This window comes from Alternaria dauci, chromosome 1 (assembly GCF_042100115.1).
Source record: "Alternaria dauci strain A2016 chromosome 1, whole genome shotgun sequence".
In the NCBI taxonomy this organism is placed as follows: Eukaryota; Fungi; Ascomycota; class Dothideomycetes; order Pleosporales; family Pleosporaceae; genus Alternaria; species Alternaria dauci.
Genome location: NC_091272.1, coordinates 700075 through 725131, shown reverse-complemented (window position 1 = coordinate 725131; position 25057 = coordinate 700075). Strand labels below are relative to the sequence as shown.

Genomic DNA, 25057 nt, shown 5'->3' with positions numbered 1-25057 from the left:
GGACCGTTCGGTTTGAGCGTAGCAATGTAGGCGCGCTCATCAGCCAAGAGAGGAGAATGAAGCCACTCGCAGCTTAAACTCCGGCACCGACCCCAAGTTTTGAGAGCAACATTGCACAGACCCAAATACCAGTGATAGTTTGATCCATATGCGCTTGGCCAGACCTTGCCAGAGTCCTTGCAGTTGCCATAGTCTTTTGATGTCTTGGGCACCTGAGAGAGGGGGTTGTCGTGATCATGGTGGCTGCCGCGAGACTTGGAGGGAGCGTTGGCGGAAATGAGGGACTTCTCGATACCAGATCCTGGGCTCAGACTTTCTAGTGGTAGCGTTGGTTTGAACGCGAGCTGTCGCTGGAGTTGTTTGTTGTGGTCGCTCAGAGCAAGGAGCTTGGCTGAGTCTCAAGTTTCACATCGTTGATGGCTTTCTCTAGTCTGATGTTCTTGGTCTTCTCCTCTAGCTGTCGAACGACCTTTCATCAGAGATCTGTGAAAGCTCATAGCTGTCAGTTAAGGCGGGCGAGCACGTTGCTCGATGATCGGTGAAACGTTCCCGCTGCTTCCGCAGATTCATACGAAGATCCAGAAAGATATCGTTTCATCTATCTAGGTATCGAGGAACGCAGAGTTGAATATATGTTTGCTTCCAGGCCTCCTCTTTTGCAAAGCTTGAAGCCGACCATGACTGGAGTTGAAGGGCAATTTGGCGGTCCGTACTCACATTCAGATCGGAAAGCGGCTGCAACTGTTGCCCGATTTCAAGGTTGTTGTGGAAATGGCCTACTTCAAGTCCGATTCAACCCCACTTCCCCATTCACTCTCGCTTTGCTTGGTAATATACACGGACCGTGCGAGCTAGCCAAGACGCTTCCTCACGACTATATAAGAGCTCCCTCCCACCGCCGCACCACCCACAACATCCCCCAGCTCTACCAGCATTACGACTGTAATAGACGCAACCTTTTAGCTCTGCCAGCATTACGGCTGTCGCAGATGCAGCCCTCTAGCCCTGCCAGCATTATGACTGTTGTAGCTGCAACTTTGAGCCTTGGCTCTACTAGAGGCTTTGACCTGTATGGTGAAGCTGTCATGGGGTGTCGCTAGGTTGATTGGACTCTGTCCTTTCAGCCAGCGGCACCCCCTTTTTTTTGTCCTTTTTTTCTGCTTTGACTGGCTTGTTCTTTTGCGGCGCTGCATTGCTCTTGTTCCATTTACCTGCCTTTCTTGTTTATCTATCAGCGCTAAGAGCTTAGATAGTTAATGGGATCCAATATAAGTTTTCATCTGGATTCTGCCTTCCTTCCGAATAGTTCTTCGATGGTTCAGGCAACCGTGCTTGACACATCTATGCCAAAACTATTAAGCGACGTCCACGCGCACGTGTACTTACCCACACGTAGCGATCTATCCATGAAGATTTCAAATGGCAAGTCCGGTAGCCTGGAACCGGTCCGTATGGGCGGGATGGACAAGCAACATCAATGAACGAACGGCTTTAAGGATGATGCCGGCTCCAGATGGCACCGCATGAATGCCCCTTCATCTGCCCTGGTAGTGATAGTCAAGGCCAAGATCGAGCGGGTAGGTGTTGACATTCCGCTGGATGTCGGGGTACGCCCTCGGTTAAATAAAATACGTCGTGTAGCTGATGATATCACAGGAGCGAACGCAAGAGCAAACCTCCTGAAGATCATTTCCAATGCTAGCGTCATGCAGAGCGGTGTCTAGGTCATCGCTATCCTTTCAACATGTCTTTTCGAAGCCGATATCCGCCTCCAGATCAGCCTGTAGTCAGAAACTGGGCGTGTTTCCTCTATAGGATGTTGACATCGTGCCCCTGGTATGAATTGCTGCGTCCAAGAATCTGTCAGCAAACCATCAAGCTCTCCGATGCTCCACCGTCTCTTCTCGAAGCCTATTGCTGACGATGCCGAGATTGTCATAGGACGCCAGCCGGTCTCGCTCATGTTACAAATTGTACCGCTGTAACCACGTACCAGTATTTGTTGTTGAACAATCACCAAGCGAGACAAATGCTCAGCGTAAGGCAGTGTTGACAGATGAGTACATCGCGGTCGTTAAGACACATACACTGGGGGTTCCAGATATCTTTGGAGTGGTGAAGAACCGACAAGTAATGGTCTTAATCCCCGTCCATTGGAGTTCATGCGCTCGGGTACCTTGGCCATTTTCCAGAGTGGATGACGTCATCCATGTCGCCGTCAAGAGTCACAATGTAGGTAACATCATGACATCTTATCACCACGTAATGCCTCGGAATCAACATCGCAGTTCTCACCAGAAGTTGCTCGCGTGCCTCTATTTTCGATTGTGTTTTATCCGCATGGTCCGACTTTTTCTATACCCACCGGTTACGAGCTCGAGATTCGGGCTGTGGAGCGGAGTAGTGCCGGTTCGTGCCGTTGCACAAGCGGACGGGAGGAGGCCACTGGTTTCTTCAGGGTAATAACTAGTTGTATGGATAGTACTGTAAACGAACGAGCAATTTGCAAGCGGGATATGATTCAAAGGAGTTGGTTATTGTGAAAACCAGCGACGCATTAATGCTGATTTCGTAACGGGTATGGAGTCGCGTGTTGGACGGAGAGGATAACGATATACAGACACATCGGCACGCGAGGTGCTGGATGGTGTAGCCGAGACGACGCTAACATATGTTGAATGGATAATTTGCTCAAAGTCCGATATTTCCGGCTGGGCCCTCGGGGCTACGGGAATATGACAATGAAGTTGAAAGTTTCGCTGCCCCGACATATGACTTCCGATAAATGCCGTATGCTAGCGGGGTTGCGCAGCGACTATGACTAGGTACCGACGCAGGACGCTCGAAACAGCCATCGCGAACTAAAACGGGTGACGTCTGGAGTCCTGGGATTACGACGGTTGATCCAATGACGCGCATAGCAACTCGCCAGTGCAAACGAGATGACAAACTCGAGAATTGCAATAGTACTGACATGCGCAGCTGAGTCGTACACGCACGAAAAAAGCAGCAGGCAGAAGGTTTGGGAAAGGTTCGGTGCTCATTCTATTGGTAGCTGACTCAGGCATGAGCGTTTAGTGCACAGTCTTGGTGATCCGCCTCGTGGCAACCGAGCGGGAAGTGGAACCGACAAAGGCAGGGGGGTAGACTGACTAGATGACACCGGCACGCCGGTAATCAGCCTCCATACGGAAGCAAGCCGCCTCCTGTTTTCTTGCGCGAAATTTCGTTCAATTTCTTTGAAACCCTCGTCTATATACCCGCTCTTCCTCTTCTGTCACTCGGAGACCCTGTCACTCCAACTCTTTCCATTCTCTTGAACCAGTACATGCTCAACGTTGGCCGCATATCATCATACCGCCGATACAATACCGAATACATATAAATCACCGAAAACTACCGCAATCATGCCGCATACGATGTTAACGAAGACAAGCACATACCCATACATTCTCACTACAGTCGCTACCAGGAAAGAAGGCGTATCACGCGCGGAGTTCTACCGCCACAATGAAGAAATCTATGCGCCATTACTCCAGAAGATCGCTGGCAAGGTGCATCCATTATCCTGGACAAGGCACTATCACGTCGACGAATCCGAATGCCCTGTCGGACTATCTCGTGTGTTGATCGGCGTAGATGAGGGAATGGACTGGGATTGCATGGGCGTCATGTCTTTTGAAGATGAGTTGCATCTGCAGCAGTTCATTGCATTTATGCATTCAGATAATGCTTTGCCGGTCTTGGAAGAGGAGGGCAAGTTTGCCGAGCCGACAAAGACCAAGCTGCTGTTCATGAAGAAGAGCGTCAGCGTACGGGAAGGTTAGAAAAGTGATGGGTTCTCAGGCGTTCTGGATGGAAAAGCGACATTGCAAGAGCATCTCAAGGATGATATTTATGAACTCTGCGTCCTCTCAACATGCGATATCAATAAGAGTGGGCTTGATCGATTGCCCGAGGGAGAATAAGACTTGCGGATAGTTGTAGTGATCCTCAACTCGCGACGCTGGATTCTGAGATCTGCGCAATTGCATGTCAGGGTTTCTTCAAATGATTTGTTTTTCCTCATATCCAGTCTTTACTGAACATGTCTCCAAGATGCTGTTCTCAACCTTGACGCGTATTTCTCGCATCACGCTTACGAAGGTAGCCAATTTGCGACCCAGTCCTCTTGACTCATGGCCGGTCCCCATGATTCCTCCACACCCCGCGTTCTGTTACCCCATCGGTCATAGCCATCGGACCACAATATCGGAACCGCATCGGCAGCTGACTCCACAGTAGCGCCTTCATCTAATTGTACATCCCCGCCATCCAATATCCATATGTGGTTTGGGACTAGGGCCATCTTTCCATGATGGTACATGTGTCGAATATACCTGTGATTCGTCTCGCAGATGAACCAAAGCTGGTCATCGTCTTTGTAGGCCGTATGAGTAACGTGTACCGTCACGACCGTATTGTTCCAAGATTTGTCAGCAGACGCTGGGTTGAGTCCACCAGAGCGATACCGCGACCTGGCAGCTTGATGCATGAAACGCGCGACATTTGGCGACGATGCGGGGTTCGTAGACTGAAGGCCTCTTATTTTTGTTGACCGTTGTAGAATGGCTTCAATGTCATAGTCTTCTAGATTTTCCACTGCAGTACGTTCTCTAGGTATCTGCTTTGTCAAGCACTCCAGTATTTTACAATGTCTTATTTTTGATCCACTTTTGCCGAACTCGATGATTTTCGTTTGTGATTCTTCGATGAATTCCCGTATCAGCCTGTTGACAATAGGCTGGGCTTCTGAGCGGATCAGCTTGTTGGTGCGTAGTATCGCCGTGGGCAGGTGCCGTGTGATCAAGATTGCGACGGAATCATCTACCGAGACTTCGGTGTGTTTTATCTGACGCGGTAGATACTCATAGACAAGTGAACGAATCTCTGCGGGAAGTTCCAGAAACGGGAATGGCTTTGACTGGATGATCGACGTATCGACGATAGGATGACGATCACTGACGACCAAGTGATCACTATCAGCCATTATTACCAGAAGATCGAATGGATGTCGAGAATGTTAGCGGTCGTGGTCAAACAGGCCTGGCAGGTAAATGAGAACGAATGGAGACTTGTAGTACGAAATCAGAGGAGAGAGACAACATCTTGTGTATATACTCCAACGTCGACCTATCGGAGGGTATGGAGAAGATAATGACGCCGTGGTGATGATCCCCGCGTCAGCCGGAAACCCCGGATGCTCATGTTTTCAAAGGCTTTTGGTAGGAAAAAGTGTATCGCTAGACTTTAAGATGGAGACCAAGCGTTGGATGGATGGATTAATCGGAGGTTGTTGACTGCATTAGCGCACCGAAATCGGTTAGCGGCTTCTTCACCGACGGTGGCACATGATAAGGTTGTAACATCGAAGTGCACATGCGAAGCAAGAAAACGAATGTGACGTGGATTCAGTTTTCTTCTAGGCATCTGCCTCAGTGTCGCGCTCCGATCATATTAATCGCACAAAGAAGCCGGAAGGTACAGGGCCACCTTCCGTATTACCAGACGTCTCTAAGCCCTTCACTAAGAAGGTAGCCATTCCCCAACCCATGTCTCCTGACTCATACGAGTACTGAAGACATCGCTGTTACCGTCTAGGAACTTGTCCATGACAGGTTTGACGGGAGTGTTGGTGGCCGAAAGCTTGAGCTTCCCACAGGGTGCACGTAAGATTATGTATTCATAACCCGGCCTGATACGTGTATCTTTGCAGAGCCGAACCTGAAGGTGAAAGTTGAGATTCCGTCGGGCCCTTAGAATATACATGGCCTACTTCAGCAAGGGGTGATCCACTGTGCTCTCAAGATCGAAGCGTGATACAGTCGCAACGATGCTACCGATTGCCAATGTAGCTTGACAGAGGAATTGTAAGACCTGGTGGAAGTGTTCGGTCTTCCATGGGTAGGAGGCGAACGGATAATTTCGCCGACAGGCCCCGATCATATCATAGGGTACCCCAGTCTAGAAAACCTTAGTCACATCTCCTTATTTCGGTAAAAAAAAAAGACTATAGAAGACTTACGGAAAGCGCCGCACGTTCTGTCGAGATGGACTGCACGAGCGCATCGAACAGCTGTTTGGAGGCGTTGTATTCTATCAACCGCGGCAGCGACTCTTTCACAAACGTTCGGATCAGAGCAGCAACAACATCGCGCGCCTCAGAATAGACCTGACGGCTTGTACGCAACAGAGCTGTTGGAATGTGACGTGTGACCAGGATGATGTTCGAGTCAGTCTTGCTGGCAGAGTCGAACTCGGGCGCGGCGACATATTGAAGCTCGGTATGCTTGATCCGACGAGGTAGCCGCTTGTAGATCATGAGGCGTAATTCCATGGGAAGGCTACAGACGGGTGGATGCAGTTAGTGTATGGCTCAAACTCAATTTGTACAGGGGCACTTACTCCATGAGGCGGAAAGGTTTGGGATCCCCTTGCATCAACATAGTAGCGGTAGGCTCGGTAGCGGCTGCGATGAGACGTTTTGTCGCGGTATGATGAAGGTGGTTACGGCAATGGAGGGACTGCTAGAGTTGAAATCAGTACGAGGTAGGGATTCAGCGGGACTAGTGTCGCTTGGCGTATTGGGACTGGTGAATGTCATGGTAGCCTAGAGGTATCGCAGTCATCGAAAGCAAGTCTTGTGGCATATTAGTAGACATCCGCTAACGAGGAGGGAAGATAGAAAGACATACCTTGTTCCACACCCACATCTAAATCAAACATACTAGTCATTAGCAGATGACCTAACCAGAACTGCGACCTCTGGAAGCCGGCAAGACCTCGAGGATCGCGGATATCCTCAGATGGGAGGGGATTGGAAAGAGGCCATTGGTGAAAAGATTATGAGTTAAACATACTATTCAGACAAAAGAAAAAGATAAAGTATACCCCTCTTTGCCAATACAGTCCAGGATATCGTCAAGGCCATCCATCCCCACCGGACGCCAACGCCATGCAAGCCGTTCATCCAATCTCTTAGACCTTCATCCACAGCGACAACACACCCTTGGCATACTCCACAATCTCATCACCACCCAGCTTGCTCTCGCCATAAAGACGGTCCACAAACGAAATGGGCACCTCGGCCACGGTGCAACCCATGGCCTTTGCCCTGACCATCATCTCCATCTGGAAAGTATATCCCTTGCTCTCAGTGCTGCGAATAACCTTCTGGAGCACCTCCTTCTTGTACAACCTGAACGAGCCCGTCAAATCACTCACGCCCGGCCTGAGCACCGTATCCGCAAACAGATTGGCGCCCCTCGACACAAACTTGCGCTTGAGATCCCAGCCAAATACTCCGCCATCCCCCGCATACCGTGTGCCAGTGACGATGTCGTAGTTCTTGGTCTTCTGCAGCGCAATCATGGGCGCAATGAACTTGGGGTGGTGCGAAAAGTCGGCATCCATGATGATGACAAAGTTGCCGGTTGCGAATTGCAGGCCGTGGACGTAGGCGGTTCCGAGGCCGAGTTTACCAGCGCGGGCGCGGATTTGGATGCGTTCGGGGGTGTAGACTTTTTGGAGCTGGGCGGCGATTTCTTGGGTGCCGTCGGGGGAGCCGTCGTCGACGATGATGAGTTCCCAGTCGAGTTTACTGGAGGAATTGTTAGCATTGGCGTCATGATATGTTGTAGAGAGTTGTCTTGCGACGTACTTCTCCTCGAACGTCTTGGCCAGCAGCCATGTTATTATGGGCAGGTTGCGGCGCTCATTGTAGGTGGGCAGGAGCACCGAGTACTTGTTGGTATTCGCCATCTTGGATTCGTCTGGTGTGTCTGCGGAATTGGGTGAAAGAGCGACTGCAGGTGAGGGTCGGCGTTGGGGGTTGAGGACTCGCGGAGGTGATCGTGTCCGCAAGTAGCTCGGACCCTGACTAGCCTCTTTGGATCATGTCCTTCCGCAATCCCATCACAGAAATCGAATCGCCTTACACGTCGATGCGATTTGAACTCAACATTGCAGTACATCTCTGAACATTGTTGGATCAACACTGTGGGGCTGCCAGGGTATCGCCGTTGAAGTGGCCGGTTCGCATCACGAGCCAGACATAATCTCCGTCTCCGTCTCCAGCATGTCAGCGGCCAAACCGATTGCGGGTAAAAGGAACCTGCTTCTTTGTCTCGACGCATTCGGCACCCTCTTTACTCCTTCTACACCCATTCAATTCACCTACGCACAAGCCGCAACCCGTCACGGCATCAACGTAGGCAGCGTCAAGAAGCCCACGAAGGTAGATGCAAGCTTCAAGTCCGCCTTCAAGAAAGCCGCCCAAGAGAACCCAAACTATGGCAAAGCCACGGGAATGGGTGCGGAGAAGTGGTGGTCGAACGTCGTAGAGGATACCTTCAAGCCCTTTCTCAGCGAAGGCCAACCCTTTCCAACTGCCCTTACCGAGGAACTGCTACGCACGTACTCCTCAAGATTAGGCTACGATGTATTCCGAGACGTTCATCCCTTTTTCGAATCACTGCAAGTCCGTTTGAACAACGAAAAAGTTTCACGTATCTGGCCCTGGGATAAGACCATTGTCGGAATCATAACAAATTCCGATGACCGCGTCCCCGATATCTTGGCTTCAATGCGACTCCAAGTAAATCCCCGTCGCTACGGAGACGGAGATCAGGGAGGCACAGAGAGAAAATTTAAGAGCCGTCCGCTCGACGATATAGATTTCACGGTGCTCTCCTACGACGTCGGCTTTGAGAAACCAGATCGACGCATCTTCGCTGCTGCCGAAGAGATGCTAGCTCTCACACTGGAGAGCATGGGGTCCAGCACCGACACTCCAGCATCATCGTTCGAGAAGCTGTATGTCGGCGATGACCTGATCAAAGATGTTTTCGGGGCTGAAGATGCGGGGTGGTCTAGTGTATTAGTGCAGCGAGGTGTGACTAAAGGATTGAAAGTATCAGAGGAGGAATTTGAACGAGAGGGAGAATCTGGAGGGAAACGGACGGTGACGACAGTGGGCAGTTTACTGGATTTGTGTGCATGGAGACCGGATCAAGAACCCGAAAGGCCTCCAGTGCGTTATGTATCACCCCGTCGGTACTCACCTCACCCAGAAGATGAAGTCGGCAATCCTCTTGGGCCCTGAGTGAGGATCAGCTTTACGCCCATCGGTAGTCTACATCAAACAAGCATTACTTTTCACTTTACACTTGCAGTTGGTCGTTCATACACACGTACCATATATCGTGCCATACATTTCATTTCATGTCACTTCTCATTGCTAGACACACCAGTGATGCGTCTTGCATCAGCTTATCCTGATCCCAAACCATCCGCCACGCTTCTTGCCGTACCGAAGCCCACACCAAAAAGAGAACATACGAAACATGATCATGTACAGAATTCGTCAGCCAGCCCAGAACCAAACCCGGCACCAAGCCTAGTTTATCCAAAGGCCCCCATATCCTTAATTTTGCAGGATCCATGCCAATTTGCGCCTAGAAGGTGATGCCGGCCCTGGTGCCCGCGAGCTATTAAGGTTCGGACAATTGTAGCATTGCAGTATAATGCGAACAGAGATGTGCTTGTTGCACGAAGAGGGACAAGGCAGCCTCCACTCATTCAAATGCGATTTGAAAACGAATCTTCTTGTGTCACAACTCCTCATCTTCTTCCATCTTGGTTTCGATGGTGGGGATGTTTCCGTCAGAGTTTGCTCGTCCTTGGTGGGCGTCCATGAGCGCTTGGCCCAGACTCTTCCGTACGTTGTCATCGAAGCCGGGTAATGAAGCGCGCTGCTTCTTGAAAGGTGAGGCGACGGAGTTTTGTGAGCTGGGCTCGGCGGAGGCATCTACGGCGCGTGGGGACGACGGTCCAGCTGCCGACGAGGCATCGGGAGCTGGTGTACCCGAAAGAGGAGATCCAGTGGAATCAGAGTGAGAGGGTCCTGCAGGACGGCCTAAGGGTTCTGCGGAATGTTGACGCTTGAGCTATGAGGTGTTAGTATGGCTTCTTTTGCTAGAGCACAGAGACATACCTTGATCTTGCGCACACCCTCCGCGAGCTCACCCTGTCTGTGAGCGTCTTCTGGCGACAGCATACCCTTGTCGAAGACCTCCTTGTCATCGTCCGCATCCTCCACCTTGATGTCGTCCTCATCGTCTGCGTCGCTGTCCATGACGTCTGCCGTCTTCTTGTTAGACTTGGGTGAGGTCTCCCGGTAGCCACCAAAGTTCTTGGTCCCGGCGGCTGCGTTCAAGGGCTTTAGGCTGCCAAAGTCAAGCGCTCCGGATTTCCGCTTAGATTGCGGCGAGGTGACTGTAGGCTTCTCCTTTGTGTTCAAGATGCCCATCTTGCGCAGTTGGCCTGTTCTGTGTTAGTTGAAATTTTCCAAACCCGTCACTTTGGACACTTACGCTCTCCGCGGTACAAGAAGGTGAAGACTGCGTATGGCTTGTCTGGAGGGTCGATGCCAGTGACTGTCTGGGTGCTGATAGACTTTGGATCTAATGTCTTGGGCTTCGCGAAACTCGTTGTGTGATCAACGTCCTCGCCCTCTCCTCCTCCGTTTTGTTCGTCGTCGTCGTGTGCATCGAACTGGGGCGAGTACTCGCCGCGCTTGATTTCGCCAGACGCCAGTACACGGAACAAAGCGACCTTGATTTGTCCAGCTGCCTCGGGCATGGGAGGCTCGTCGTCCGAATCGGAATCGGTGGTAAAGAACTCGTCGTTGCCAGAAAGCGTCTCGACGGGCGCGTCTTTGCTTTCGCTGTAGCGCAATACACCGTTGCTGGATGCATTCTTGTCCTCGTCGCTGCTGTCCATGGCCTCTCTCCGCTTTGCCCGCTTCTTCTCGAGGCGCTGCTTTCTCCGCTCAATCTTTGCGGCCACATCTTTGTCCTTGCCCTCGAGATCTAGGCCGTTCAGCCATCGCTCGAGACCAACCTCGCGGAAGAGAAACTCGCGCTCTGCAAGACCCCCACCTTCTGACTCTGGCACGCTGACCCACCGCGAGTTCACCCACGTCTCTTCGCCGCGCCGCAGCAGGGTTGCCACTTCTTCCTTTGCCCGGCCGTCAAAGTATATGTATGCAGCAATTGTCTCGTTCGGCGAAGTGGTCAGAGGCTTGTATGGGGCTATCGTGGGACCGTACTTGCCCCGCTCTCCAGTTTGACCAGGGAGGCCACCGACAATCTTGGCCTTTGGATTGGGGTCTTCTGGAGTCGGCTTGGGAGTAGAGTAGGGCACGTGAAGACCTGGAGTGAGCAGGGTTATCGATATCGCGAAAGAAGACTGTTCAGGCTTGGTAGCGCCCGGCGGTATCTTCGCAGGTGGGACGGGGATGTACGACGTGATACGGTGATGTTTGGATTGCTTCTGTATCGAGTATTCTGGCAGTGGATTGCTGTCGGCGTGGATGCTGACGGCAAGCCCTAGGAAGGTCGGCATCTTGGAACAAGGGTTGAGGGGTGTTGTGAGGAAGACGACTGCGAAGCTGCGGAGATGGCAGCGGAAGAGCCCTAACACAGCAGCCTTGGCAAGAATGTGAGGAAAGAAAATATCCCTGCGATAGAGCGGCTGCCGGAGGGCCAGCAGCGCGACTAAGTGGGCGGAGTTTTGGCTGCGAGGCGGTGTGAGGTAGCGACTACAAGTGTCTGTGTTGTTGGTTTAGGCGGAGAGCTTCCGTAGCGGGCAGTCCCACGAGGTGTTGGGGTCCACGGCGCAAGTCACGAGCCAATCACGCTTGCACCTGATTTCGATTGTTGTCTACAAAGAGCCACCAGATTTCCCATCAATATCAGCTCAAAGGAAACGTGCTGCAACCATGTGTTTGGTCAGGGTAACGAATCAGGGGGTGTGCCTGGTGTCGATCAAGCGTGGGGTCTACGTGACTAGCGGCATGGCGCCTGTGTGCTTGCTCGGGGCTTGAGAGCTGAGGGCGAAGTTTGATTCACAGACATCACATACACGAAGGAATTCTAGGGAGCTTGTGGTTCTGTCGCTGTACTACGAGCGTGAAATTTTCATCATCGACATCGTTGGCCGTTGTGGGGCATCCAAAACAGTAGTTGAGGTCTGATTCTTTCATCACCGCTCTTTACTTGTCGGCGGCTTTGATGAGTTGGTTAGACTCCACTTCGCTCCAGGGTATCATCCGTAGGTCTATCACTTGCTTAGTCCTCCTCGTCCAGCGCAAACATGTCTTCAGCCTTGGGCCTCAGCCGGCGAGCTCTGGCGACAGCCGTCTCTCCAGGTATCTCAACTTCTTTTGGGTCGGCTGCTTTGGGTGGTTCTAAGGGCGCGACAGCTTCAGCTACAGATACCTCTGGAGTCGCTGTCGCAGAAGTCTCTTGGGGCTCAACCGTCGCTTCCTCCGCGGCCTCGTCAACGTCCATCGCCTGCTCACCCCCCTCGGTCGCTTCGGAAGTCGGTATTTTGCGGACCACGTTGCTCTTGCGTTTCCTCCTCTCTGCCAACCGTCTCGCCTCCTCGTCTTCCTGCTTTTGTCTCTCCCGCGCATTGAACGCCTCGTCGAGGTGTTTCAGTGTTGCGTCGTCAAACAAATGCTCCTCCTCCCAGACTTTGAGTATAGTGTTGACTTCTTCTCTGAAGCTCCTCTCCGTCATGCGACCCATCTCGAGCCTCGCGGGGATCTGTTCGAGATGTTCGAAGACCTTGCGATCCACAAGCTCCGTACCTATAGCTAGACGATACTTGTAGGAGACACCAGACTCTTTAGCCGTGACAAAGAGCACATCAGAGACGATGCGCAAGGCGTTTAGCGTTACCTGTCGAAGATCAGGACGTCGAAGATCGTCTTTGCCTTCCGCATCGCTTGCACGGTTTCGCGGATTGGCATCGGTGAGCTGGAAGGGCTGTATAATGTTGGACACCAGGATGCTAGTGACTTCATCCATGCCCTGCCCGGCGTGTTCAACAGCAAAGTTCGATATGGCGGCGATGTCATCAGCAACGATGCTACCTGGGGGAACGGTAGTAAGCATCCACAGAAGCATGGCTCGTGATCTGGGGTCCATAATGCCGTGACCATTGTCGACTCGTCCAGGGTAGTTGTCGCCAACTGGCAGGGGCTTGTACTGCGGCTTCTCCTTCTCTTCCTCGTCGTCACTGTCCAAGCTCTCGTCGTCAGACTCAAACGCTCCCAGATGGTCGGCGAACTCGTGGGGAAGTGGATCCTGCGGGCCCCGCCAATCGCCATGCCTCTCGAAGATCTCGGGATTGGGGCTATCGCAAACGATCTGATGTAAGCGCCAACGGTAATACCGGTTGACGGGGTGCTTCTGGTCGTACAGCCAAGCGAATCGTTCCTCGTCTTGGACTTGTGGATCGTTCATCAAGGCAGCTTCGAACTCTACGCCTCCAAGTATGACCCCTTCTATGGTCTGATGCACCAGTCTGAGTGTGGCAGCATCCGGGGGCTGGTTTGCAGTGACAATGAGCTGCTCAGTATCTTCGCGCGGCCGATCTCTGCCACCTCCACCTCCCCCGCCAAGATCTGGTGGAGGCGCAAAGCCCTTGGGCAGTTCAGGAGCCTGCCACCGTGCACCAAATGCCTCCGTCCGCTGCGCTGTGTCCACTGAGCGACCACCAAGGTACCTGTCCAAATGCAGATAATAGCCTTTTCCCAAGTACTTCTTGTCGTTGAGCTTGTTCATCGCATCGTCGAGGTCCCGCGCGTTGGCATCTCTGTCGAAAATGACCTTCATCGTCGCCGACGGTCTGCCCTTTGGCGATGGGCCTTGCGGTGGTATCTTCTCGACGCGGGCAATTTTGAGCGACGGGAAGTCGGCGAAGAGCTCTTCTACCCGACGCGTATCTATCGAGGGCGGGAGGTTTGAGGCTTTCGCTACGACGGTGGTATAGACGTTTTCTGGCTGCTTGGGGCCCTCGAGCGACGTGGGACCTGAGGGTGCATTCCCCCCAAATCGTGGCTGCATCTGAGGTGCAAGACGGCCTGGCGCTACGCCGGATCGTGAATAGTCATCGAGAGGTTCGGTTTCGAGAGTGCCGGGGCCGCTCTTCATCGTTCGCTGTCTGCCTGTAAAATGTCTCTTACTCCCTGTTGGCACAAAGACATCTTCCTCGACCTGCTTCTCAGGCTCGCCGAGTATGCTCTTCTCTGCGCCATGCTCCGCCTCAAAATCAGCCATGACCTTGTCGAGCGCATTCTTCTCCTCGCGCTGCTTCGCTTCCTCTTCCTCCTTGGCTTTCGCATTCAACTGCGCCTTGGTGGCTTTCGCGGTGCCTAGAGAGAACTTGAAAGCCATGTTAGCGAGTGCTCAAATTATTTAGATGGTTGGTTATTCCATAGGGTGAGGTCGAGGTTAAGGTTCTGAGTCTCAACATTGGAAAGTTAAGCTTGCGCGTGAGGGTCCAAACTACCGGCACGGCGGTAGCGTCAGGTCCAGGGCTTCCCCACGGCCTTGGAATCCCCAACAACGTCATTTCATCTTGACAGCACCACAGACCCAGACAATTACCATGACCTCGGCACAAGACGTTCAGCTCCTCCTCCGATTCCTATCGCAAGACGCTAAAGTACCCCTCGCCCAAGCACTATCCAAGATCAAAGACTTGCAAGCGGCGGGCCTCAACACGTAAGCACGTGATCGCGTACCACCGCGTCACCCATTGCATTGACATCCGCGTAGTCCATCAGATCTCTCCAATTCCTCTCATGAGACCCTGAAAACCATCTTCGCTGACGACAAGGTCGCGCGCCAAGTGCTCAATGCTGCAAAGCGACATTCCAAAAAGCGATCTGCAGACACTTCCTCATCTGCATCTGCGCCTGCACCAAAGAGAGCGAAACCAACATATGGACAACCTCTGAATGGCGCCGATCTCGAGGCTTCTCTCGCGCTCCCAGAGCCAGAACTAGATGAGACGAAAGTCGGTGCGACTGTTATCTATACAAATCGTGCGCCACTCGTTCTCGCCTTTGCGGTAACACTACTCAAGTTCACGATGCCTGGCCAACCCATATCCAGTCGCCTCAGTCTAGCGCAAGCCGTTACGTCTATGAACAGCAAAACAAAAGCCGTACACATTGGAGTTGAAAAGGGTCAGCCAGCAGAGGAAGAAGGCTGGGGAGAAGGACAACCGGTGCTGCGGATCATGACGAGAGAGATCAGGGTAATGAAGAGATGGGGCTATGAATGGGAAAGCAGCGATGATGCAACACAGCAAAAGATCAAGCCTGAGCCTGGCGTATCAAACAAGGAGAAAGAGGATGACAAGAATGAGCACGAGGCGACGGAGAAGGCGAGAGAGCCTGCACTCTGGGGCGTGGATCTTGAAGCGCTCAAGAAGGCGCAAACCTCCAAGAGTGGGTCAAGCAATCTGCCCATATACACCGCACAAAGCGCAAGGGCCTATTTGATGAAGGCGTTCGAGACACCTGCTGCGGATGTAGTCAAGACGGAGGATGTTCACGTCAAAGTAGAGGGACAGACAGCGCCGAAGCCAAAAGGCAAGCGAACAGCTGCTGTTATCGCAGCAGAGAAAGAGCACAATCTGAGTCTTCTACTAGGCGCGCTAGAATTGCTCTACGGGTCGTGGGCAAAAGTGTTAAGTAATGAAGATCTGGATAAGCGGGCTTGGGGCTGGTATGTCCGCGTTCGACCAGAGGTGGCTCAAGGAGCTGCAGGCTGGGGTGGAAAGGGTAATGTGCGACTATCAGATATCCTAGCATTACGAAGGCCTCGGAGCTAGCAATGAGACTATATGTGTTCAATGCACTACGATGGAGCTATTCATCCAAGACATCCAGGATCAGGCGTTTACAGCTTGAACTCGGCGTTACTCAGCTCCCAGCCAACTCCGCCACCGTCCCTCCTCGCAGCCAATCTTTCAGCCAACCCAAGCTTCTTTTCCCTGTTCCTCTCCGTGCACAACTCGTACACTGTGCTCAAGTTCAATACAAGCGAGTGGAACGGCGGGCTGTTGTCCACGAGCTCACTAAGTATGCTCTTAGCGTCCGAGATACGGCCCGTGTAGAGCAGGCACACAGCCAGATTCTGCGCTACCATGGCGTCTTCGGGAAATTGCTCGTGCAGGGCCTGTAAAGACTCAGCAGCGGCTTGGTAGTCCGAGTCGGCAAGTTGGATCAGAGCGTTTAGTGTACCGTCCACGAGAGCGTCTGCAGAAGCGGAAGATGCACGGGCTAGACAACGCCGTGCCGATTGCATGTCACCAACCCTCAGCCAGACGAGAGTTTCCATGAGAGATATCTCCCTGGTCTGGTCACCTTCTGCTGCAAGTGTTGCCAGGTGTCGTCCTGCGCCCTCGAGATCACCCATCTCTACCAGCACGTTGGCGACGCGGATGCCGCAGTCTCGTAGCCTCGACCGCCACATTGCCTTGTCGTCGTCTGAGCTTGCCTTGAGGATGCTCTCCCTACACTCTCGAGCAAGTTCGTAGTAGCCCATTATGCCCCTCCGCCATTCCCCGTAGCCCAGTGCTGCCAATCGTACGACGAGGAGGCGTAGGTCCCAGGGCACGAGATGCGTGTTGGTGAGCGGGTGTCGGTAGAAGGCGCTGTTCAGGTCACCCAGGACCTTGGACTCCTGAGCAGCGAGGGCATACTCTTGCAGGAGACAGAGACATGCCAGGCGGACATGGACTAGGTGCAGCAGTGTATCGTGGTCGCCTGGGGCAGCCGAGATGAGGTTGCGCACGGCGGCGATGGCGGCCAGGCGATAGTGTCCCGACAGGAGGAGGGTGTCGATGGGCGAGGATATAGGGGGAGCGTGCGGCGCATTGAGGAAGGGGGGCGGTACGTTGGTCACGGGCAGGACGTGGTATGCTTGGGGGTCTTGCAGGAAACTGAAGTCCTTGTGGGGAATGTCGTCGATGCCGCGCGATGGGGCATCGTGGGACGGCTGCGGGGAAGCTCGAGGCCGTGCTGGCGATCGGACGCGCGCAGGCAGGCTGGGTGTGCTCTCGGCGAGAGGGCTGCATCATTCTGTAAGCGTGTTTCTTCTCTGCGTGTCGCATGTCGGCTGAATGGGAGGGGCGCGCATACTCGTCTACGACTATGTCATCGGCATCGAGGGGACCCTTTGTGGTGCGCCGAGGAAGGGCATCTGCCTCTATCAGTCGTGCTGGCCCAGGGTGAAGGAAGCAGTCAACGCACTTCGCCGTCTCTCGTCGCCCGACACACTGCGGCCGTGGCCTCCTCGGGGTGGAACCTGCATCGCGTATATTGTCGATGCTGGCTGGCTTGGACGGCCGTCTCGAGCGCTCCGATGTTCGGCAGTAAGCCATGAAATTGCGGGGATTGCCCAATCACGACCCCTGCAACCGGGGGAGACGACTCCACTAACTTTTCATGTGCGCCACGAAACCTGGGCCAGAGGAAGAGTCAAAGGCGAACGGCCAATCGACTCAAAACCGTCCGTCAGCGTGCCCTCCCGCTCTTCTCTCCCACGTCTTGCTTTCCCCGTCTCTGCTGCTCTCCCCCCATCCGTGTATAGTAATAGCTCGTCCCCCAGTGGACGCCCGTCTTCGCCATGCAGCAGTCACGCACACGAGCTGTAAATGCTCTCAAGGGCAACCGCAACTTTTCCACCACAGCACAGAGATTCGCCCTCTCGCCCTTCCGCAGACCTGCACAAGCCGTCTCAAGCAAAATCGCCCAGGAAGATGCGAAGCGACCTCAGAGCACCGCGGCGGCCGCGTCCACACAAACAGCGTCGCGGTCCAGGCCGTCGCCAGCTTTCAATCGCGAGGACTACAAGGATGTGCAGCCACTGAAGCAGTACCGTTCGCCTGCAATGGACCATTCCTTTGTTGGCATGACTGGCGGAGAAATCTTCCACGAGATGATGCTCCGCCAGGGCGTCAAGCACATCTGTACGCCATTTTTTTTGCACCAGAGACACCAATTGCTGTGAATATCAGACTAACACCCCCCAGTTGGCTACCCCGGCGGTGCCATTCTCCCCGTCTTCGATGCCATCTACCAGTCAAAACACTTCGACTTTATCCTTCCACGACATGAACAGGGTGCCGGCCACATGGCAGAAGGTTACGCCCGCGCAAGTGGAAAGCCCGGTGTCGTGCTCGTTACATCTGGACCTGGTGCCACCAACGTCGTCACACCCATGCAGGATGCGCTGATGGACGGAACACCCTTGGTTGTCTTCTGCGGTCAGGTCGTCACCAGCGCAATTGGATCCGATGCTTTCCAGGAAGCTGACATGGTCGGCATCACAAGGCCCTGCACAAAGTGGAACGTTCTCGTCAAGAACGTTGCAGAACTCCCGCGGAGAATCAACGAGGCTTTTGAGATTGCCACAAGCGGACGGCCAGGACCTGTTCTTGTTGACCTGCCCAAGGACGTTACCGCCAGTGTCCTCCAAAGAGCCATTCCCATGAGCAGCACTCTGCCCACACCTGTTAGTGCTGCGACCATTGCTGCGCGCGAACTCAGCAAGCAACAGCTGGAACACTCCATCCGACGATCTGCCGACCTGATCAACATGGCCAAGAAGCCCGTCATCTACGCTGGTCAGGGTATTCTCCAGACCGAGGACGGACCCAAGCTCTTGAAGGAGCTTGCTGACAAGGTCAACATTCCTGTAACCACCACCCTTCAAGGTCTCGGAGGATACGACGAGCTTGACCCCAAGTCTCTCCACATGCTCGGTATGCACGGCTCGGCCTATGCCAACATGGCCATGCAGGAGGCCGATTTGATTCTCGCACTCGGTGCTCGTTTCGATGACCGCATCACTGGTGCCATCTCCAAGTTTGCGCCTGCGGCAAAGGCGGCCGCAGCTGAGGGTCGTGGCGGTATCATCCACTTTGAGATTATGCCCAAGAACATCAACAAAGTTGTGCAGGCAACTGAGGCTGTTGAGGGCGATCTCGGTACCAACCTGAAGCAACTCCTGCCCCTTGTCAACGAAGTTCCCGAGAGACCGGAGTGGCTGGGACAAATTGCCGCCTGGAAGGAACGTTTCCCGTGGGCGTACGAGAAGGAGGGCGAGAACGGCCTGATCAAGCCGCAGACCGTTATGGAGAAGCTCTCTGACCTCACGGCAGATCGCAAGGAGGAGACTATCCTTACCACTGGTGTTGGCCAGCATCAGATGTGGTGCGCCCAGCACTACCGATGGAGATACCCACGTACCATGATTACATCTGGTGGTCTCGGAACCATGGGCTACGGCCTGCCTGCCGCCATCGGTGCCAAGGTCGCGCGACCTGATTGCACCGTCATCGACATTGATGGTGACTCCTCTTTCAGCATGACTTTGACCGAGCTCTCGACGGCCGCCGAGTTCAACATTGGCGTCAAGATTATCATTCTCAACAACGAGGAGCAGGGCATGGTTACCCAATGGCAAACCCTCTTCTACACCGACCGATTTGCGCATACTCATCAGCGCAACGCCGACTTCGTCAAGCTCGGTGACGCCATGGGTGTCCAGGCCAGGCGATGCATCAAGCTTGATGACCTTGAAGACTCGCTGAAGTGGCTCCTGGAGAGCGATGGCCCGGCGCTGCTGGAAGTTGTCACTGACCAGAAGGTGCCTGTGCTGCCCATGGTCCCCGCAGGAAGTGGGCTGCACGAGTTTATGATTTACGACGAGAGTGAGTTTATATTTTGCACAGAACAATAAACCGAGCTAACATGGAACAGAAACCATCAAGGACCGCAGAAAGCAAACCAAGGAGCGATCGGGTCGTTAAAGCCATTACTGGTGTAGATGTTTGATTCACGTGTAACTTCATTCGCTGTGTATATTCTTGGGTCGGTACCGGCGTTTTGCACCCCTCTGTTAGCATATCCTTCTAGGCGGTCAGTGCATATGATTTGGTTTTTTCGTTTTGAAAAGTCGGTAAATCAAAAGCGAGATATCAGTCTTTTTTATAGTTTGGTAAAAGGTGGAGGTGGGGAAGATGATTGGTGAAGAGCTATTGTTCCATTCTGGTCCAAAGTCGAGTGTGGGGCTGGGAGCATCATTGACCGCGGTACGTACGAATTTGAGAAGAACATTGACTCTATGGATTTGCGACATGGTCTCTTGTGGTTAGTCACTCTCGCTACGCGGTTTGCTCCAATCGCTGAAGTTGTAAAGCTCTCATCCACTGTGATCGTCCTTGTATAGATTGGCTTGTACCCGTTTTTCCTTGGGCAGAGGTATCGCGGAACCACATTGTGCAGCGACCATGGAGGAATCACGATTCCAGTGTTCTTAAGAGAAAATATCTTCTTCTCGTATTATGCTTCATCTAAACTCCAGCTTCATGACAGAAAAGGTAACTTTACGTCTACTGATCAGGTTTCGGTGTCCGGCAAATCCTATACGATAGCACTCATAGAAGGCTTGTAGCTTCGAACATTCGGTCCACTATACCACGGCATCCTCTACACATACTTGCATATCATCACGATGGGCTCTTCCGCCGTATCGAAATGCTGGAAAGGTCGAAATACCTCGATTTTTCTCCCTCCCCCAACCAACGTTACGAATCTCTTGCTGGATACAACCCTTCAATCTCAACGTCACCAAGTCGACCAAGATGCTCGCAACTCACTCAGCGGCGTCACCATTCAGACTCACACATCTGAAGACGACCTCAGCGACCATAGCAGTTTCTCCGGGTCGTCCTTCTCCCAGTCGAGGACGTTGTTTGACGATCCTCGGTTTTCCTTTGATTCCACTGAACTCAAAGTGTTCGGTACAGGTGTCCAGCCTCTAGTCGTCGCAGAAGGAGAAGGAGAAGGAGAAACTGCGACATAAAAGCTTCCGCCTATTACCATTGTAGAGGAAGGATGGCAGTGGTGGGGATCCACTGATGCGGGTCTTCGGAGGGCGGCGGCGGCGCTCGGTGTCGAAATCCCTGCGGGCTGTGCGCCTCAGAATGCGGTCGGAGAAGATGGAGAGGAAGTCAAGGAAGAGGATAGTATGGCGTTTTGGCATGGAAATGGGAGGAAAGTAGATTGTGCTGCTCTCGAGGATGAAGAGATGGAAGGGAATATCAGGAAGGGGAACATCAAGCGGAAGATAGCGACTATAGGGAGAGTCTTTCGCCGGTTACATTGTGGCAGGCTGTGATGTCTGCTACATGGATGGCTTTGTACACCACCAACGACCGGAAGCATGAGTTACCGTTATGGCAACCTGAGCTTCTATTCGACACCAGCCTTCCTTTCCATAGTGGAATTGGTTGCTGTGCGAAGCTATTACGCATGGTTCAAAGACTGAGAATCAGTTCCTGATCGAATTTACTAAACTTTCGTGGGATATGCAAGGACGTGATATCTCACGAAAATAGCACGAAGCTGCATGCGCTCCAGATAGCGGAATGTGTGATAGTTTCGCAATACTCTGACATGTGCTCAGTCACTGCATATGCCCTTGGTTGGTTATTTCGCAATTTGCAGCACCTGTGGCGAAGGACCTGGCTTCTATTCATGCTTTGTCGTTACCTGCACTCTGTGATGTCTTTCCGTTAAAACCGAATGCGGTGCGCAAATACCTAGGTACAAGTTTCAAAAAAAAACGTAGAGGCGCATGACCAGAGAGATCACCCTGAGACACGTTCGTTTCGTTGGTCAAGTTAAGGGCAAGACCACACACAGTTGGACAGAGAAGGGTCATTGTCGTCCCGTGAAATCGTGGGACACTCGCATGTGGTAGCCGATTGGCGTCATGGGCGAGGGGTGGACTATTGACGAAAAGACATCCTTTTTTCGGCAGTTCGGGATTATTCGAGGAATTATCTGAATGGGCATGTATCGGAGTAGGTTCGTGTACGTTGGCATGAATGAGAGAACGGATATGCATCGTACTACCGGTACGTTGTGTAGCGGTATCCGTGCGAGGGCGCGGAAACGGCCCGCTATGACATGTGAATTCTCCCATGCAATCTCCCCAGACTTTCAACACCAAACCTCAACTATGCCGCGACGTAGCTGGACACCCGAAGAATCCAAGGCGCAATTGCCGTCTCATGGTGACCGGCAATCTCATGAATCCCGCACTCACAAGAAACACCACCGATCGCATCGCTCGCGTTCTCCCCGTCGCGACGACGACGGCCACCGACACAAGCGACACCGCTCGCGCTCACCACCTGCACCGAGGCCCGTAGCTTTACCATACAAAGCGAAGCCGCTATCGAAGCGACAGTATGACGAGTACAGACCGTTGTTCCAGTTCTATCTGGACATACAGAAGCAGATACAACTCGATGATCTAGACGAGCGGGAGACAAAGGGACGATGGAAGAGTTTCGTCAGTCGTTGGTATGCGCCCATATCCTCATACGCTTCGTGTAAGAAGAGAAGCTGATACTAACATGTCAGGAACCGTGGAGACCTAGCACGAAGCTGGTACGATCCATCCATGCTGAAGACCGCCCAAGAAACCGTACAATCCTACCGCGCGTCCTCTCCTCGCGCCCCTGCCAAACGAGCCTCACCAGACTACACACGAAAGGACGAAGCGACATCAGACCAAAGCGACGATGACTTTGGCCCAGCACCCCCCACAACCCTCTCCCGTCACCCAGGCCACGGTCCAACCATCCCCAAACTAGACGACCTGACCTACCGCAACGAACTCCGCTCCGAAGACCGCGAGAGAGACCAAACAAACTACATCGACGACATCCGGCATGCCCGCAAAACAGACCGCAAATCGCAGAAAGAAGCCCTAGAAGACCTTGTCCCCCGCGCGGACCCGGGCTCGCGCGAACGCCAGCTAGAAAAGAAGCGCGAAGTCACTTCTACGCTGAACTCATTCCGCGACGCCAAAGAGGCCGGGGAGCTCGAGGTGCCAGAATCGGATCTCATGGGCGATGATGGTATAGACGTGTATAAGAGGAAGAAGAAGGAGCAGGAGAGGCAGAAGAATGAGAGGGAGATACGGAGGGAGGAGATTGCGAGGGCGAGGGAGGCGGAGAGGAATGAGAGATTAGCGGAAAGAAGGGAGAAGGAGGGCAAGACTATGGAGTTTTTGAAACAGATTGCTGCGGAGAGGTTTGGGTAGCTGTAGGAGGTGGTTCTGAATATGACCAGGATGGCGCAATGACAAATGAGCAGGCAGAGAAGTCTTCCTGAGGCAGCGTATAGGTTGCTAGTTGGATTGACTGACCAATAGCCAGTCCCACGTTGTTGAGTGTAATATACAAATACAGAAAACCTCCGAATAAGTTCATGTTTGTGGCATGCTGGTAGCATTCATACCATTATCATATCCCACCCATACTCCTAGCTTCGGTTCTTATGCTCCAAATCCCAGGCACCCTCACGACGCCGCCGAAGCAGTACCCCTCCCCTTCTTCCTATCATGATTCACAATCTCCCTCTTCCGGTGATTCTGCGCCGTCTTCCACCTAACATAAAGCATAATCATGTCCTTGAGACCCACAAACATACATCCACCAACAACACTTCTTCCCCAACGCGTCTGCAGGAACCCAGTCGGCTTGCCCACACCACCTGCCTTGCCACCAGTATTGATCCATCCACCGAGCCAGGACATGGCTTGTGCGCCAGTTGGAGGTGTTACCCATGAGTTGGGCAGGACATGTTTGAGCAGTTCGCCCATCGCAGCGGCTATAGTGGGGAAGATGAGGGCACCGAGAATGGTGTCAGCGAGGGAGGAGGTGGAGAAAGTGACGCCGCGTTCGCGCCGGATGCGCCGGGGTCGCGGGGCAGCGGGCTGCATGGGCACATTGGGCGCAGGTGCTACATCTGGTCGAGCATCTTGGTCGATAATCTGAGCAGCTGGCATATCGGCATCGTCTCGATGATCCTGGGGGGGCGCATCGATCGGCCCTGCTGGGCCTCGTTCAGCTCGTGCGGGAGGATCCTCAAGCGCGTCGTTGTTGTCAGCCTCGCCGTCGTCGTTCCAATCGCCGAAGATGTCCAAGGGGATTTCGATCTCCACCTCTTCTATTACGTCGCCGTCGTCGTCAACATGGTCATGGTCGTGATCATGGTGGGCTTGTGCTTGTACATCTGTGCTTGTGTCTTCGCCAGCTCGTGGCTGAATCTCCTTCAGCCACTGCTGCTCTCGTGGTAACCAGACACGCTCGTAGTATGCGTTGTAGAAACCTCGGAGATATGGCAGCGCGGCGAAGGTGAAAGCGGCACTCGGTGGCCACTGCAACTGTAGCATATCATCGCCTGGCTGCCCGGAGCTGACGAAGAAGATGAGTGGGAGGAAGGGTAGGAATGAGTCGGCAAAGGTCGTTCTGCTTGCGACCAGAACCGTTGGTATCAGAGGCAGTCCAAGGTCCAGCCTCCAGTGGTGTCTTAGGTGCTCGAGCCACTGCATCGTCACCGAGTTGACCGCGCGGTTGGGCGTCTCGTAAAGCGGTCCGAGGATTTGCAGCGCATCCTGTGTGCCGAATATCTGGTATACAGTCGCAGTCCCAGAAAGCGTCAGAGTCGAATAGAGCGCGGTGCCTGTGACGAGTGCGAAGCCAGGGAGCAGTAGGCTGCCCGTGAAGCGCTCGACGCTCCGAACCACGTCCACGACGTAGCTCCTCGGCCGTTGTACCCTGATCTCACTCTTGCATTGGGGACATAGTATTCTCCCTGCCGATTTACCAGCTTGCCGTCGTGAGCTTGGCGCTTCCATGTCGGCTATCCAGTCTAGCAGGCACTTCTCGTGCGCCACCAGTGAGCACGCGCACGGTGACCGCCATTCCGATGTCGTTTCGTCATCTTCCGTCTCGTCGTTGAAGCAAATCCAACATCTCCGTGGTTCGTCGTCCTCTTCTTGTTGTGGCGCTGTGGCTTGCGCGGGTGTCTCTTCGTGATCGTGAGGCGCCGAAGTGGCTGACTGTGTAGACGGCGTGTTGAGGAGCAGCGTTTGCGAGTCTACCGACTGGCCAGAGAAGCTGCTCGTTCGTTCTGTTTGCTCTTGCGGCGAGGACGGCGATTCGGCAGGTGGTGCGGGTCTATGTCGCGACGCGGGGCGCTGAGACGGGAGCGACGCCATGACGGCTGTTTGTGTATTGGTCGAGGCGGGAGGTTCGTGAATAGTGGTATGCTTGAGCAAAAAGGGCC

General features: G+C 53.4%; 9 protein-coding genes across 9 annotated transcripts; 4 read left to right on the top strand and 5 right to left on the bottom strand.

Annotated features, from left to right (window-relative positions):
- Positions 1-7017: 7017 nt before the first annotated feature.
- ACET3X_000224 (uncharacterized protein) lies at positions 7018-7800 on the bottom strand (the record flags this gene model as incomplete). The annotated part of the gene is made up of 2 exons (XM_069447496.1): positions 7018-7639; positions 7700-7800. The coding sequence occupies 2 exons, from the start codon at positions 7798-7800 to the stop codon at positions 7018-7020; spliced, it is 723 nt and encodes a 240-aa protein (XP_069310466.1).
- Positions 7801-8116: 316 nt separating this feature from the next.
- On the top strand, positions 8117-9142 carry ACET3X_000223 (uncharacterized protein; the record flags this gene model as incomplete). The annotated part of the gene is made up of 1 exon (XM_069447495.1): positions 8117-9142. One exon carries the CDS (start codon positions 8117-8119, stop codon positions 9140-9142), a length of 1026 nt encoding a protein of 341 aa, XP_069310465.1.
- A 508-nt stretch (positions 9143-9650) lies between these two features.
- ACET3X_000222 (uncharacterized protein) lies at positions 9651-11445 on the bottom strand (the record flags this gene model as incomplete). The annotated part of the gene is made up of 3 exons (XM_069447494.1): positions 9651-9986; positions 10034-10362; positions 10413-11445. 3 exons carry the CDS (start codon positions 11443-11445, stop codon positions 9651-9653), a joined length of 1698 nt encoding a protein of 565 aa, XP_069310464.1.
- A 725-nt stretch (positions 11446-12170) lies between these two features.
- Positions 12171-14285, bottom strand: ACET3X_000221 (uncharacterized protein; the record flags this gene model as incomplete). The annotated part of the gene is made up of 1 exon (XM_069447493.1): positions 12171-14285. The coding sequence occupies one exon, from the start codon at positions 14283-14285 to the stop codon at positions 12171-12173; it is 2115 nt and encodes a 704-aa protein (XP_069310463.1).
- A 214-nt stretch (positions 14286-14499) lies between these two features.
- ACET3X_000220 (uncharacterized protein) lies at positions 14500-15732 on the top strand (the record flags this gene model as incomplete). The annotated part of the gene is made up of 2 exons (XM_069447492.1): positions 14500-14615; positions 14670-15732. 2 exons carry the CDS (start codon positions 14500-14502, stop codon positions 15730-15732), a joined length of 1179 nt encoding a protein of 392 aa, XP_069310462.1.
- Positions 15733-15800: 68 nt separating this feature from the next.
- ACET3X_000219 (uncharacterized protein) lies at positions 15801-17216 on the bottom strand (the record flags this gene model as incomplete). The annotated part of the gene is made up of 3 exons (XM_069447490.1): positions 15801-16974; positions 17045-17105; positions 17156-17216. 3 exons carry the CDS (start codon positions 17214-17216, stop codon positions 15801-15803), a joined length of 1296 nt encoding a protein of 431 aa, XP_069310461.1.
- Positions 17217-17531: 315 nt separating this feature from the next.
- ACET3X_000218 (uncharacterized protein) lies at positions 17532-19719 on the top strand (the record flags this gene model as incomplete). Its single annotated transcript, XM_069447489.1, has 3 exons — positions 17532-17874; positions 17938-19620; positions 19670-19719. The coding sequence occupies 3 exons, from the start codon at positions 17532-17534 to the stop codon at positions 19717-19719; spliced, it is 2076 nt and encodes a 691-aa protein (XP_069310460.1).
- Positions 19720-21935: 2216 nt separating this feature from the next.
- Positions 21936-23027, top strand: ACET3X_000217 (uncharacterized protein; the record flags this gene model as incomplete). The annotated part of the gene is made up of 2 exons (XM_069447488.1): positions 21936-22282; positions 22343-23027. 2 exons carry the CDS (start codon positions 21936-21938, stop codon positions 23025-23027), a joined length of 1032 nt encoding a protein of 343 aa, XP_069310459.1.
- Positions 23028-23285: 258 nt separating this feature from the next.
- On the bottom strand, positions 23286-24989 carry ACET3X_000216 (uncharacterized protein; the record flags this gene model as incomplete). The annotated part of the gene is made up of 1 exon (XM_069447487.1): positions 23286-24989. One exon carries the CDS (start codon positions 24987-24989, stop codon positions 23286-23288), a length of 1704 nt encoding a protein of 567 aa, XP_069310458.1.
- Positions 24990-25057: the final 68 nt, after the last annotated feature.